This window comes from Rhynchophorus ferrugineus, unplaced genomic scaffold (genome assembly GCF_030347505.1).
Source record: "Rhynchophorus ferrugineus isolate W39M unplaced genomic scaffold, kcgeb_rfMv2 rfM4, whole genome shotgun sequence".
Lineage (NCBI taxonomy): Eukaryota > Metazoa > Arthropoda > Insecta > Coleoptera > Curculionidae > Rhynchophorus > Rhynchophorus ferrugineus.
Genome location: NW_027472583.1, coordinates 11539735 through 11554845, shown reverse-complemented (window position 1 = coordinate 11554845; position 15111 = coordinate 11539735). Strand labels below are relative to the sequence as shown.

Sequence of the window (15111 nt, the reverse complement as noted above, 5' to 3'; positions counted from 1 at the left end):
AACATAATGAGGACAGTTTCCATTTCTAAAGGGATGCTGAAATGAAATAAAATTGTGCCATTTTTCAAACAAATTATCACGGGAAATGAAAAGTTGATCATGTACGTTGTAAATATTTAAAAAAAATACATGTTATTTTCCCCAATCCAATAAAACATATGTTCACATATTTCTAGTGTTTTATAGAATAATAATAAGGTGATATCGAAATGCAGAAAAGAACAAGTTGCTTAAAGGTCCGAAAAAGAAGTATCCTATCATCCGAGGCCGTGTGTAGTTCAAGTTTGGAAATCACCTGCTGCTGACAACAGCCTCCTCATTATTTACGATCGGTTGGTATAATAATTTATGCACGATAGTAAATATTCCGACGAGGAGAAATTTATGGTCGGTTATTTCTCTTGCTGCGTCGGATATATACGAGAAACAGCACGAGTCGTCGCCTGTACAGCTTTTACGACCTTCCGAAGTCTTGTCTTTTGTCTTATTAGTTGGCCCGGTCGGTTGGTCTTCGCCCGAGGTCGATAAAACCGAATTCTTTTACACATTATTGTTGCAAAGTTTAATTTTCATTTAACGTTGTCGTTGTTTTTTTTGTTCGAAGCGAATTCTATCGCCGTCCCACTGTGTAGTACGAAAAAAAAACCTCCTAGCCCCTACCAAAAATAATATCCTATCGAGAGCAACGACGCTCCGTAATATAATCCCGCGTAAGCCTACCAACGCTTGGTTACCCGTCGAACGGACCAGACCTAGGGCCGAGGCAAGGCGGGTGGAGGAGCATCTGGGCCGCACATGTAACCCGAATCCTCGCGTCTAACACTTAAGCCAGGCAGTCGAAAAAACCACATGTTTACTTTCGCCTTCAATTTGAAACGATGAGAATAATTTATTATATCAAATAAACAAATAATATATTGTGAAGAGGATCCACCATACTATCGTTTACTCTTTCACGGACAGGTTTATTGAACAGTGTTCTATATCTGTTATTGAGATTATTCTCGAGTTATATTTTAAGAGGAGGTCGTAAATTATTTATATTTCGCCTGCGTTTGTTTATATATTGTCTCCTGTTCAACGGCGAAATCTTATTTATTCACATTTCTCATTCTTTCTCACACGCACACTTAATTTATTTTGGGGAAATTTGGTATAAATGCTCTTCTTTTTTCGGGAATTGCAAATGATAAAAATATTTCACTTTAAATAGCTATAGATATTTATATGGAAATATAGTTCATCTTTGGATCTACGCATCACTCATTAGAAATTATCCAAGATTTCTATGTTAACATTGGAGTGTAGTCTTCCTGATGTCTTGTTTTGAATCCAAAGATCTCAGTGTAAATAGTTATCCTTATAGTATCTAGAATCATCCGCAATGCTTCTCAGGGCTTCCTTATGCTGAAATACTTGTATTAAGTTGTATTATAATGATTATTTCTCACAGAATAGAATACAGAATATAATTATACAAATTATTATGTATGGATAATTTTAATTTTCTTTGAAATAAACAATACATTTATTTGTGTTTTAATGAATTTTCTTTTTCACATGCTCGTTTCTGAGATATAACAAATTTAAAAAAATCAGAGTTATATTTAATAAATACTCATTGTTCTATCTCTATGTATCATCTCTATGCGCCCACTTGGAAATGAAAATAATATAATATTGATGAAATAGGTATATAAAAGCTTAATATAAATTAAAAGGGAAACTCACTCAGGTTATTTATTTGAATGAAAACATTGAGGTGCTTTAAACGCATCAGCTATCACAAGGAATATAACTGAAAACGCACTGAAGAAAATGAGGATCCGAAAAATAGAGACAAATCAACCTAGAAAAACTATTGAGGGAGTAATTATCTATGCTCTAATTGAAGGGATGAACTGAAGAACATCGTCCAAGATGAGCACATTGGATTACTAGCCAAACACTCATATATCAAGCTGTGGGGTGAACAGACCAACTAAATCACATTTTTGTTAAGAAAAATCTTAAGGGCAGGCTTTCAGGGCCCTACTAGGGCTTTCGAAAAAGTGAAACCATGAAGTCTTAGACTCTTCAGGATGTTTGGCAAAATGTGGCACCTAATTTTCGAAGCATTAAAATTTGATATACTCGGTGAGTAAATCTGTTATATAGTTCGAAAACTAACCATTTCAAGTCAAAGTTTGTGATTAATGTTCTACTAGTTCTACAGGGTTTCCTGATATCCCTAAAATTAAAACAAAAATTTCCGGATTAGGAGTAGATCATTCTGTCTTCTTTCTAAAATGACTCAAATACTGGAAGCTGCAAATTCATAAAACCCAGCTATAAGTTCCCTCACTGAAACCACTTTACTGGTTGAAAACGTTCCCATTCCTCGGCTACAAAAATTTACATACCTAGGACTTAGTTTCAGAAACCGTAAGTGATAATCTACATCAAGTCACAGCGAAACGTACCTAACCTAACGTCAACACTGTACTCTCTCCTGTATCAAACTATCAGTCACATGTCAATTTTCAACAATATACCGATAGGTTATTAAAATGATTAATAAACGCCCTTGACCCATCTTGAGTAATAATTTCCTAATAATATAAGAACAAACAAGAAGCACACAAAAAAGTTTCTCTCTAAAGAAGTAAATTTTTATGTAAAATAAACAGCGGGAACAGGAATTATTTAAATGTTACAGTTATATGAATAAAAAATCAAATTATAACACGAAGAAATGAATCCCCATGTTTATATGGGTAATTCCTGAGGCAGAAATTACTTTCCTTGCCATCTGATAGTAGGTATATCGATATACATCGTAACAAACTGATTGAAAGTCCAATTAAACTGATGCTTAATCGTCTAGTACTGAAAAACCATTTACAGTTAACATTTGCTTCTTGTTATTTCGATCCCCCGTGTCTCCAGCACGGTATCGCAGCAGTTAACCGCCTGGGTATTTAATGGACTTTGTTTAAAATCAATTAAACCAATATTTGATGAAAGAGCCAACTCGTCGTTTAATGTCAACCCCTCCCTCCCCTCGACTCCCTTTTCTCGCCATCCGACCGTCCCCCTAACGCGAAAGGGTAATACGGCTTATGAATTATTCGTTGGATTTTGCACCACTGTGTAAACTTGACTCGAAATCTAATTAGGGGATATTTGAAATAGTTACCGTGTAACGGGGAATATTGTACGTTAATTCACAAGGAGTGAAATTACCGATGAATAATTAACGATAAATTGATTATAATCGGGCGATTTGGACATTGGAAACATTATCTTTTGCTCGACAAATATCCGTTTTATTGGATCGAAAACGTAGTTGTATGTCGTACCAACAAAATATTCATTGTGGGTTACTTTTTCGCGCATCTTATTGCTGTGGTGTTATTCATTATGATTTTTTTCACCGTGTCAGACTAAAAATGAAATAACTTCACCTAAAATCAAAGAGATTGGTTTATCAGTCTGTTGTAAAGCTTATTTGGACTTACGGTGTTCAAACATGGGGTTGTACTAAAACATCAAACCAACTAGTAATCCAACGATGCGAAAACAACATTCTTCGATCAATTACCACTCCTTATCTCCTCCTAACCATCGAGCAACTATAAAATGACTTCGATGTCAAATGCATTTACGAAGGTATCCAAGATTTCGCCTTGTAATACAAAATAAGGTCTATTGGACAATACGCCAGAAATCAGAATATTAAACCGAACCATACCACATGAACTAGTATAGTGTGTAAGTGTTTAATTTTAGCTTTAGCTTAAGTATAATTTTAGTATGGGAACTGGTCTTAGTTATATATTGATGCAAGTACAACGGAATAATAGTTACAAATTGAGATTGTACTAAGCATATCTAATATAAGTCCAAGTCAAATGTAATTAATAATTTAAAATTATCTATTGATAAAAGTTTGATTTTATTTTGACCCAAGTTTCTTATTTTTGTTTTAAAATATTATATTATATCTTTAAACAGAAATAGTTTATGTAATAATGTACATAATATCGTTAACAAGTGCGCATGTGTTCAATTAACCAATCATATACCACATCTAATTTGTTTCCCTGTAGTCTCACCAACCGTGCTATTCGCCTGATTTAGCTCCGTCTGTTTATTTTCTTCACTCAATTGCTTCGACAACATCGCTTGGAATGAATTGAGGAGATCAAAACAGAATCGAAAACAAATTAAGATTAGTTTAAAGGGAACGAAAAAAAAAATATATATATAGAAGAGATTCTTGTGACCGTCAAAGTTAATGATAGTGATTTACGCGACGAAAACTGCTTCTCCATCAGATGACCGTAGCATAAAAAATTCTCAAAAACAGTTGGGCACGTGGTTTGGTATCTTCTGGAGGTGGTACCCGGTCCCCCGTGTAATAACATCCTAGGAGACCGCAACCGTTATCGACATAGTCCGATCAAGCTTCCGCACTTTGTAAAAGCTGCCACAAAATAACAGGGTCGGCCATCACGTAGTTTATATTATAATCACTTGCTTCTCGTTTTTTTTTCTTCTTCTTCAGCCCGCTCTCCATCAGCTCTTAATGTGACCGCTTTTTTTCTGTTTCAGATACGCCAAGAAAAACCTTATTACATAGCAGACCCCGAAGTAGATTCATTAGTAAGTAGCACGCATTTTTTATTTAATTAATATTTAAATTAGATTTAAGAGAGATAACCGAAGATGATGATGATGTAGGTTGTTTTCATCTATTCATTTTTCGAACAAGTCCGATCTTGGTTCTGGCGAAGATAATTGCCTGGGTAAAATAATGGGAAGTGAAAATAAGTGAAAATGTTCCAAATACAGTCCTATTATTACAGTTCTAATGTAAGTGGAAGCGTCCAGACCAGGTATAATTATAAGCGATGTAGGTGAATGATCAAAGGAAAAACTGTTTGTGATCTAACCATATTAATATTAGATGTATGAATATATATAGTCTATCCAAAGTTATTTTGTACATACGTAAATAAATTTGTGACGTCAAATCGTCGCTATGTTGCCGTATCAACTCTTTTTTAATTCAGTTTGGCTATGACATACAACAAAATTCTAATCTAAATAAAACAATTAAACAAAAATACTGTTATCAAATATAATTTATTTTAACATTATAGTAAAATCTAATGCATATATTATCGAAAGACTTAAAATTACACAGTTATAGTAGTTTGTAGGTTAGGGTTGTGTTTGATTATATTTACATTGAACTCTTTTCCATACCACCACATACACATTAGAGTTAGAGTTCTAGGTTATCTATCCAAGTAATATATATTTACATTTACTTTTTAAGCTTAGTTCTTGGGTCCTTCGGTACAGTGTTTTCTTGTAGAGATATTTTGATATCACTGTATTTCTCCTTTGTTCTTTTAATACCTGTATACATCTTTCTAGATAAAAATAGATTTGGTGACTGCATTCTCCTTAATGCATTTGCCATATCTGCAGAACAGTTACTATTCTTTCTCCTGGCACATTTTAACCAAGTGCTAAATGTATATTCTGAACAATTACACACATATCTGTACACATAAAACTTTCATATCAAAACAGAATCGAAAACAAATTAATATATAAAACTCTATAACAAAATATCCTAGAATTATCCTATATTAATTATGTAGGCAGGTCAATCGAAATGTGTGGCTGTCGATGCGATTGTTTGTCCGAACACTCACTACCATTTTTGGAAGCAATTCATACGAGAACTAAAAACACTGGTTGGAGAAATACTTGTTTATTTTGTTATTGAATGATACATGTCGTCGACGGGAGAATTGACAGGATATTAGGTTAAGTAGAGGAAGTACGGTAGCGCTGTGGAAGTGGTACTGTTACAAAGGGATGGAGAAAACAAAAGAGAGCGAAACGTCGTCGTGATGGTCCTTTATAGCCTGGAACTGCATGGTACTAATCCACCAGCTTTGACAACCTTTGTACTTGTTGGTGAATGCGTGGTCTAAAGGGTCGTGGCGGTCGCCACAATTATATCTCACCTTTAGTTATTTCCACTATCATCACCCTGCCTTGGAAATGTCCAGTATTGAATCAGAATCCCATATTCAAAAAGTTTGCTTTATGTGAATAAGTAATATATCTATCATTTGTTCACAATTTCAATTCAACATTGGTCAATTTCTTCTTCAATGTGTGTGATCGAGTTCATCCAAACCGAAGGTGTTATTAAGAATTATTAATAAATGTTGACAAGTAAAACCTGAATAAGTGAACAAGCAAAGTATTAAAATAACGTTTGCGTTATATAACCTCTTATTACTATTGCTTTAAAAATGTTTGAATATGTTTGACAATCGGACGACTTTGGCAGAGTAGTTCGGTTACACGCTCGTACTTCGACAGAATTGTGTCTCTTTTTAACTAGATTGAAATGAAAGGGAAAATATTGACATACATACATGTAAAAGAAAATGAATATCTAATGAGTTTTCTAAACTCTGTAGTAAAAATGGTCGAGATAGTAATTCTCTACTTTCTCAACGAAGCTGTGAATATGTGAAACGTCACAAAAGAATATATTTTTACGCCAAACATTCCTCATGCCAATCAAACCGCGAGGTTAGCAAATGCATGTAAATAGCATTTTTCTTAGAAAAAAACTCATCAGGCACAATCTTTCTGGACCCTACCAGGACCTTTGAAAAAATCTCATTCTTAAGACAATGAAATTTCCAAAAGAACTTGTAAGCCTAACACAATCCTATTTGGAGAATCGCTTTCCATTGGACGATTCAGTCACTTTTTTCAGTCTGTAGTCCCACTAGGATCCTCATTCCAGACATGCCAATAAATAACACAGGTCGGCAAAAGAAATCCAAGAGCTGTCTAGCTGCATGTCTTATAATAGGACGATATTTGTCCACTTGAGTAACTATGTTTGAGCAGTTATTACATTAAAATCGAAGAGCACAGGCTTGAAATACATTCTTTTATTTATAAACCATTAACGATTATTATTTATCTATCTAATTATCTAATTATTTAATTTATCTTATACGTTCACTGGCACACATTAAAACCTTTTCTTCCGCCCAGTGAGGCTCCTATATATACATTTTCGCTTATGCGAAGAATCTGGAAGATATCTCTGAAGCATCTAACAGTAATCTGATGTCGGTGAGATACGTCATTTTGCTTATTATCTTTTCGCTTTTTATCTTTTTAATGTCGTGGTGAAATCATTCACTTCCTTTTTGAGGATCCGTCATGGTACCTGCGTCAAGCTTCTAGGTCGTCTGGTCGCCTTTCGCTTTAACTTCATAAAACTCAGAAAACTTTGACACTATGTATTGAAGCAATGTCCATCTTGTGGAAGCGATTTTACAAATTGCTTCATCAATTCCAAATGTATGTTCAACGGTAGGAAAGGAACTTTGCATGGAGGTACCAATGTTTCTACGAACTTTAAGCTACCTCGGCAGCCAACTCTTTTTGGTGCAGTAATTTTCTCTGTCTCTACTATCCCATAGACACAAAAAGCAAGGGAATCTAAAACCATCTTGTTGTTCGAGCAACATGCACAACATTTTAAAAACGCCGCACACTTGCCAAGCGTGGTCTTCGTATTTAAATTTGCGAAGAGCCAATTCTTGGTTAAGTTCTTGTAGGTTCCTTGGGGATGTGCGGAATAACGTTGTTAAACAGGAGGCTTGATGAATCTGACAAAAATCCTGACATCCTGAAAGTGCTTACACCTTTTTTGTTACAAACATGTGTGATTGGAATATATCTTCGTACATTTCCCTATTTTCGATCTTCTGAATTCCCTGTGGCTACACCTGCTACAACTGGTGGACTTGAACAAGACTCATAAACACGTACAGAAGTTAGACACTCAAAAATACTTTAAATATTTTTATATAACACTAAAACAACACTCCGCTGCAAAACTGTAATTAGCATAACTGGACGTAAATGTATTAAATTAATTATAAATTTCGTTGAAATAATTTTTACTCCAACCTCATCTGTATATTTATATGATCTTAAAAGTGTAATTTAAGGAGAAAATTGACCCTGCGTTATTTCAAGAACAATATTTGTTATCCGTATGCTCAATCTCACATTTTAAAGCAATTTAATAGACATAAGGCACTCGGTCACCCTTCCGGAGCCTCAAAAAGACAGTCAACAACGGATAATCTTATTTGCATCGATATATCCCGTCCCCACCCGCGCCCGGATACACTCGAATTATTGTTAATGTGGGAACGGGGCTGGAAAAAAGGGTTTGCTCTAATTTTCTAATCAAATTTCACCATCAACGATATTATTATTGACGTAACGCGTAAGGGGTTGGCCCTACGTCACACTCTCGCGCTCTCCCTCCCCCCGACGCCGCCGCAGACACCCCACCCCCTATTTTGCAGTTACGCTTCACGTGTTTTTGATTAACGTATGGTCCCTTATTGAATTTCGCTCTCGGCGCTGGAATATTAAACAAGGCGTCGTAGGAAACAACACACACATCATCCGACCGTCGATTTGACGGAATCGGCGGCGACGCGGCAACGTCGTCCGGGTCGTTGTTTTTTTTTCGACTGGTTTCGTGCTTATAAATTATATTCTGTGCATACATCATATTTACTTAACATAGATTGTGATCTGTGGGAAACAACCTACATATGTAATATGTTTTTTGTGTTTTTTTTTCGCCACGATGCCTGGAAAATATGCGTGTGCTTTTTAATTTACAGAATCATTTAATCAAAACCAGTTTAGTGTCATTTTACGAGGGCCCAGATCTGATTTGATGTTTGTGGAGCGGATAAATAATCAAGAAATAGCAATAATATAAGTTCATTGGATGTTGACTATGAATGGGGTACGAGTTTGACTCAATGTCCATTAATTTATTTTATATTTTCTAATTAATTTTGTGAATTAATCCATAAAAATGCTAAACAATAATTTTCTACAGTATGGTGCCAGCTGAAACCAATTTACTGGTTGGAATAGTTTCTGTTCCATAACTACAAGAAATTACATACCTCCATAACCTTGATCTAGTTATAGAAAGAAAATACCAAAGTATTGACAGTAATACGGGGGAGGGAAATGACATCTATCGTTTAGGTAATAAGCCAAGCTGCAGTAAATTTTACTTTACTAATTTTACTCCTGAGGTGGCGCTTGTGAAAGAGAGAATTAATTACAATATTTTCAGGGACAGGACCGCTGTGGTTGATCGCCAATTGTGGCGAGATTTAGTGAAAAATATTCGAAGTTCTGCAACACCAATAGCAACTAGATCAAATAGAGCAAGCCACTGTCAAGGCGTATCGAAAGCACTAATCCCTCTCTTATGTACGTTGATCAAGCTACCAGTGTCAATTAAGTTCTTGTGTATTAGATAGTGATACAGCTCGTTTTTCTATATGTTTCGCCAGTAGTCTCATTTTTATCAAACCAACTTGTATCCACAAACTGCAATCAAAATAGATAAGATGTTGAGGATGATTCTAAGTACCTCATGATATGTCAGAAGCAACAAAATAGATCAAAAATCTAGCACCCCTGGTCATTAGTCTCTGAAATCACAAACATTATCATCGAAAAGTTTAAAAGATGCACTTCAGTATCAATAATAGTTACCAAAATCTCATGTTGCACACTTTGCAACACTATACCCATTAGTAGTAATAGTTAGAAGGATGTCGCTCTCGAGTTTCCTTGTTCAGAAGTTGATTAACGTCCTTTGAGGTCCCTGCTACAATCCTCATTCCAACTAGTAAATTGAACACTTCAAGTCTGTTCAACAAGACTTACAAAAGAAAGCTGACTATCCCGGAACTAAACTTTAAAAAAAATTAAAGAAAGATAAATATTCTGTAAATAAAATACATAGACAATTAGAAAGGCATGCAATGTTTAAAATTAACCTATAAGGCGAGGATAAAATATATGTGAAATAATATAAGATTTCTAATGAAGAAACTAATAATGAAGAAACTAATAAATGAAGAAATAAAACGAAGAAACTAATGATTCTCGACTGGATCGACTAGAAACATAATCTCCGCGAATGGAGTATTAAAAAACGTCGAATGATACCATTTATAAATAATGAATTCAAATGATATTCAAAATACGTATACGATAAAATAATATCCCGATTGGTTAAGGAAGCGAGGCAACATAGCCATAAAAAAGTCCTCCAGAACGTTACGTGCTTACAAATTAAGTTGTCCATCCACCACGCACACATCTAATAATAGTTCGGCCAGGGCATCGATAAGAACGATTGCGCCAGAAGAAAGGAAAAAGAAAACTTCGCGGACATGCAAACGAATTTTCGCCATCGAAACCATCGAGGTGAGGTCCGGAGGGAGGGAGCGCCCGAGATCTGGCTTTATTTCGAACCACCATCGCCGAAATCTATCGAAATATCGGGTTACGGAGTCCCTGTCGAGGGCCTATTTATTGCCGTGGATCACGTGACTGGAGCCGGCACGTCGCTGGTTTATGTTACTGAAACGTTGGGCGCGATCTCTGCGCCGTTGCCAGTTCTATCTTGTAATCAGCTATAGTACTAATCGACGTATCCCCGTACATGAGTAAACATTAACATTTTTGTCCTTATACAAACTTCCCGAGACACACCCATTACGCGCCGTCTCTGTCCATCTTTTTCCAATACGGCAGTTTTCGCCCGCAGTCGTTTATTTATACGGGGTCGTTCGGTTTATTTAACATCGCTAAGTAATCTAAACAGAAATATCTCAAATACGATGAACTGTTTATTTTCAAATAGGTAGAATCGGTATTCGACCGGAATAAAAATTAAAACAAAGATCCATCCGCCTTTACTGCTTCTAATTATCTCTCGTATTATTAGTGTTATATTAAAATAAATCTCTATTAATATTATCATTTTTTCCATGTATTTTTTATTATAATATAACATGAATATTATGTATTCATCTTTAGTGAGAATGTCGACGATGAAGTCATTTTATATTCTCCTGGTAAACCTACTTTTCGTCGTCAGTTATAATATACCATAGAAAACTTTTCGTTGCTGTTAAAACTAAGTTTTTGAAAGGTTTGGGCTAGGTTGACATAATGCTAGTAATTCTTTGATATCATCAGTACATTTTATCCTACTTGAAAACTATTTTATTTTAACGGAAAAATGTAGTGACTTATTGAAACGAATTTACAGAAAATACTCTCGAAACAATTCTATTAATATAAACGAAACCCTTATATTATACCGGATGTTCATGGACTAGATGTTGTTTCCAAAGTCCAAATAAATGTTTCGTGATTCAAATAGTTCAGGGTAGGGGGATCTAACTGCACCTAACATTCTAAACTACTAGTATTGGGTTAATATACACATAACTATATCAGGAAATATCTTGAGGAATTGCAGAACGATTGCCAATCTGTCATCAACTTCGGAAGTTGTTGATTGTACAAACAATAATGCCAAACCAATCCTGTTTTAAAATATAATCCTTAATTATAAACACATCACATTTTTTCAATAGTGTCGGTAGTATTAGTCGCGCTATATAACATACTAAATTGAAGTACTACCAGTCCACTACTCAATCTTAATATTCATCATGTCACCGCAGTGTAGTAATAGAAAACTGAGTTTTAATATAAAACTAAAATGCAAACCATCCATACGTATGTCAAGGTATCCTCAATCTGTATGTTGCTTCATGCCGATCTCTGGAATTATATCTTAAAACATTTTGAAACAGACTTCACCTTTTTTTGGATTGTCAAACAAAAACAATTTTTTATCATTGATATCAAAATCACTACATTCAAATTATATTAGATACATTTGGCAATGTAGAACCTATAACCATAAATATCTCTGATAATAACTAATTGAATATACTGACTAATAGCATATTAATAGATATAAAATATCTAGGAACAAAGAACAAAACGTGGAAGGAAACTCTGATATTATAATATAATCTAATCTAGATATTTCAATGTTATTTTAATACAACACATTAAATTTAAAGCCTAATTGAGAATAACGCCGATAATTAGAACACGTGTGGATCTCCGCTAATAGCAATTCCATGAAAACAAGAAAAGTAGTAATAAAAAGTCGCCAAAAACAAAAATAAGCTTCTTCGACCAGTAAAACAGGTCGTAAACTCGAGAATATGTACTCAGAAACGGCTCCTCTTGATTTTTCGTTGGTTATAAATCCTTAATTAGGATTTCGTTCATAGGGGAAGGCCACCAGACCATTTACATACAATGTCTGAGGCAATTTGTTCGAAAGCGTTAAAAATTAGGATGTTATTGGCGTAGAAGGTGATAAAACGCTATTTTGTATTCTTTAATTTTGATTGCAGAAATTAAAAAACATCTAATTTACTATGATTTTACACGATATTCATATATCGTAATCATGACATAATAACATGAACAAAGATATCTGAATAATAGAAGAATGCGTAGATGCTCACTAGGAAAAAAATCTGAAGCAGTTTTAAAGAGCATAAATAAAAATATCATCGATATGAGCCTCATGAACTATATCATACTATAAAAACGGAAACAGAAAAACAATCAGCTCATCATATTAGACGGTACTAAATAAATATAACAGGTGTGTGATAAGTACACGGTTAATATAACATATACTAACCAATCAATTAACCTTGGCTCTGGCCACAAACTTCAGATCAATAAAGTCGATATTTTATCCACTGCACAGCGTTATTTTGAGAGAGAACATTGAGAGTATGTTGATAACGACGAGTTGATGATTCGGAGCAGTGTTTGAAGATAATCAAGCGTAATAAACCCGAGTTTTTGCGTCGATATGTGACAATGAATGAAACATAACTCCATTTCAATCCGAAGTCCAATCGACAGCCAACCGAGTGGACTGCACATGATGAACCCGCTCTAAAGCGTGGGTAAATGCAACAGACGGCTGGCAAGGTTATAGCGTATGTATTTCGAGATGCGCATGTAATAATTTTCATTGACTACCTTGAAAAAGGAAAGACCATCAACAGCGACTATTACATAGTGTTATTGGACCGTTTGAAGGACGAAATCGCCGAAAAAAACAGCCGCATTTGAAGAAAAAGAAAGTACCATTTCACCTCCAAGTACGAACTCCTCATCCACCGTATTCTTCAGGTCTAGCTTCCAGCGATTATTTCCTGTTCTCAGATCTCAAAAGAATGCTCGCTGGGAAGAAATGTTCGTCTAATGAAGAGGTGATCGACTAAACTGAGGTCTATTTTTAAGCAAAGGACAAATCGTACTACAAAAATGGCATCGAAAAGTTGGAGGGTCGCTATAATCAGTGTATCACCGTTGAAGGGAATTATATTGAATAAAAAAAAAATTGCCAAAAAACTGTGTTTTACTACGGTAGACCGGGGACTTTTCAATTAACCTCTTATACATTTTTATTACACTTTCAAAATAAGTGATTTTTATTTTAAAAGATTGATAATGGTAGATTATAAAACCTTCCATCCAGAACTTTTCACAAACCTAATACATATATTTAATACAAAACTAGAAATGCCACCTGCATCTTGGGAAAATATTGAGAGTTAAACATTATTTTATTCGAGACGGAGATGGGGAGACAGAATATTTTGACCTATTTATGAAGAGACAGAAACAAACGAAACAATAATTCAGTTAGTTATTATATAATGTTGACGTACATTCTTTAGGAATGCCTGATCAATCTGGAAAATGTGTATTCGAACCTATAAAACTACAGGATGGAATCTAATCAAATCGAGCAGTAGCCATTGGCAAAAATCATCGGGCCATAGATCCCCACCTCCGGATTTTGTCAGAATTTTCGTTTTATAGGCTCTAAATCACGCCCCTGACGAATTGAGCGGATATTACGAGTGCGAATTCCTATTATATATTTATTGTTTTCCACCGAATCGACGCTTTTCCATGTGGAAACTGGCGAAAATTCACGCCAGTCCATTATGTGATGAATATCGAACACACACACACGAACTTTTTTATTCCTCGGTTCTGAGCGGAAAAATAGATCGCTTGACAAATAAAAATCCCGCTCTTGCCGTACTTACTCGGACTCAGCAAGTGTGCAAAATTAAAAATAAAGGAACCGCATTCGGTTTTATGTCTTGAGACCACACGCGAACGAATCTCGACCCGATGCGGCGTTGCGAGATCGTGCGATATTACTCGAAATCCGCGAATTCGGTTATTTTAAGAATCAAAAGTGTATGTTGCGTCCGTTTTGCGTGGTAGAATTTTTCGATCGGATTCAAAAATAGGCGGTGCTCGCCATTAAATAAATCACTGTGTTCCGTAGCGAATTATTGTGCTTGAGGGTCCAAAAAGGAAAGTCGTAGGCGCAGTACTTAGCGGCTTGGATCGGCGGCTCGGCAGCCAGACGGACGATTCTCGCTTGGTCAATGGTCTCGATCACTTTCTGTGGGCTGGGTCCTCGTCGAAGTCACGCATCATCAGCAATTGCGTCACTCCACTTATGTTATTTCAACATATTCAAATAGAACAAGTCCAATTGTCTTTAATGGTGAATTAAATCGGGGACGAGTCCCTAAAATCTCTACAATTACAACCGATCCTGTCCTGATAACAATGCTAACACGATGGTTTTTTTTCTTTTTCAGATGGTACAAGCAATACAAGTCCTACGCTTTCACCTGTTAGAATTAGAAAAGGTAAGAGATACAAGGTTTAATTTATTTATAAATTTGTAAACTCGATATTATTTACTATTCATCGACGGTTGTCATTGTCGAACGACATAATTGTGATAGAACTTTTTACGGTCCTGCTATATTAATTGGCATTCCATCTATCACACAACCGTTACCGTAAAATGACAAAAGACCGGTGAAATATTTGAATTTTAAATAACAATTATGCGGTACATGGCTGGAATTTCAGTTCTCTCATCATTATCCCCGTATGTACAAGGAATTTTGAGAGGAATTTTCAGATTTAGTAACGAGAAGCCGATATAATAAAACAAACAAAACGAATAGAGGCTTTGAATACAAAAACGCCCACCAACTCTACCTTATATTTCTGTTT

The 15111-nt window shown here is 35.3% G+C and overlaps 1 protein-coding gene across 6 annotated transcripts in view; it reads left to right on the top strand.

Annotated features, from left to right (window-relative positions):
• Nucleotides 1-15111, top strand: part of hth (Meis homeobox homothorax) — a 273708-nt gene that overhangs the window by 80379 nt on the left and 178218 nt on the right. For all 6 annotated transcript variants that reach the window (XM_076402447.1, XM_076402445.1, XM_076402449.1 and 3 more), the window contains 2 exons: nucleotides 4597-4647; nucleotides 14685-14735. In XM_076402447.1, the coding sequence (XP_076258562.1) occupies nucleotides 4597-4647; nucleotides 14685-14735 (102 nt within the window). The remainder of the gene's footprint in view (nucleotides 1-4596; nucleotides 4648-14684; nucleotides 14736-15111) is intronic.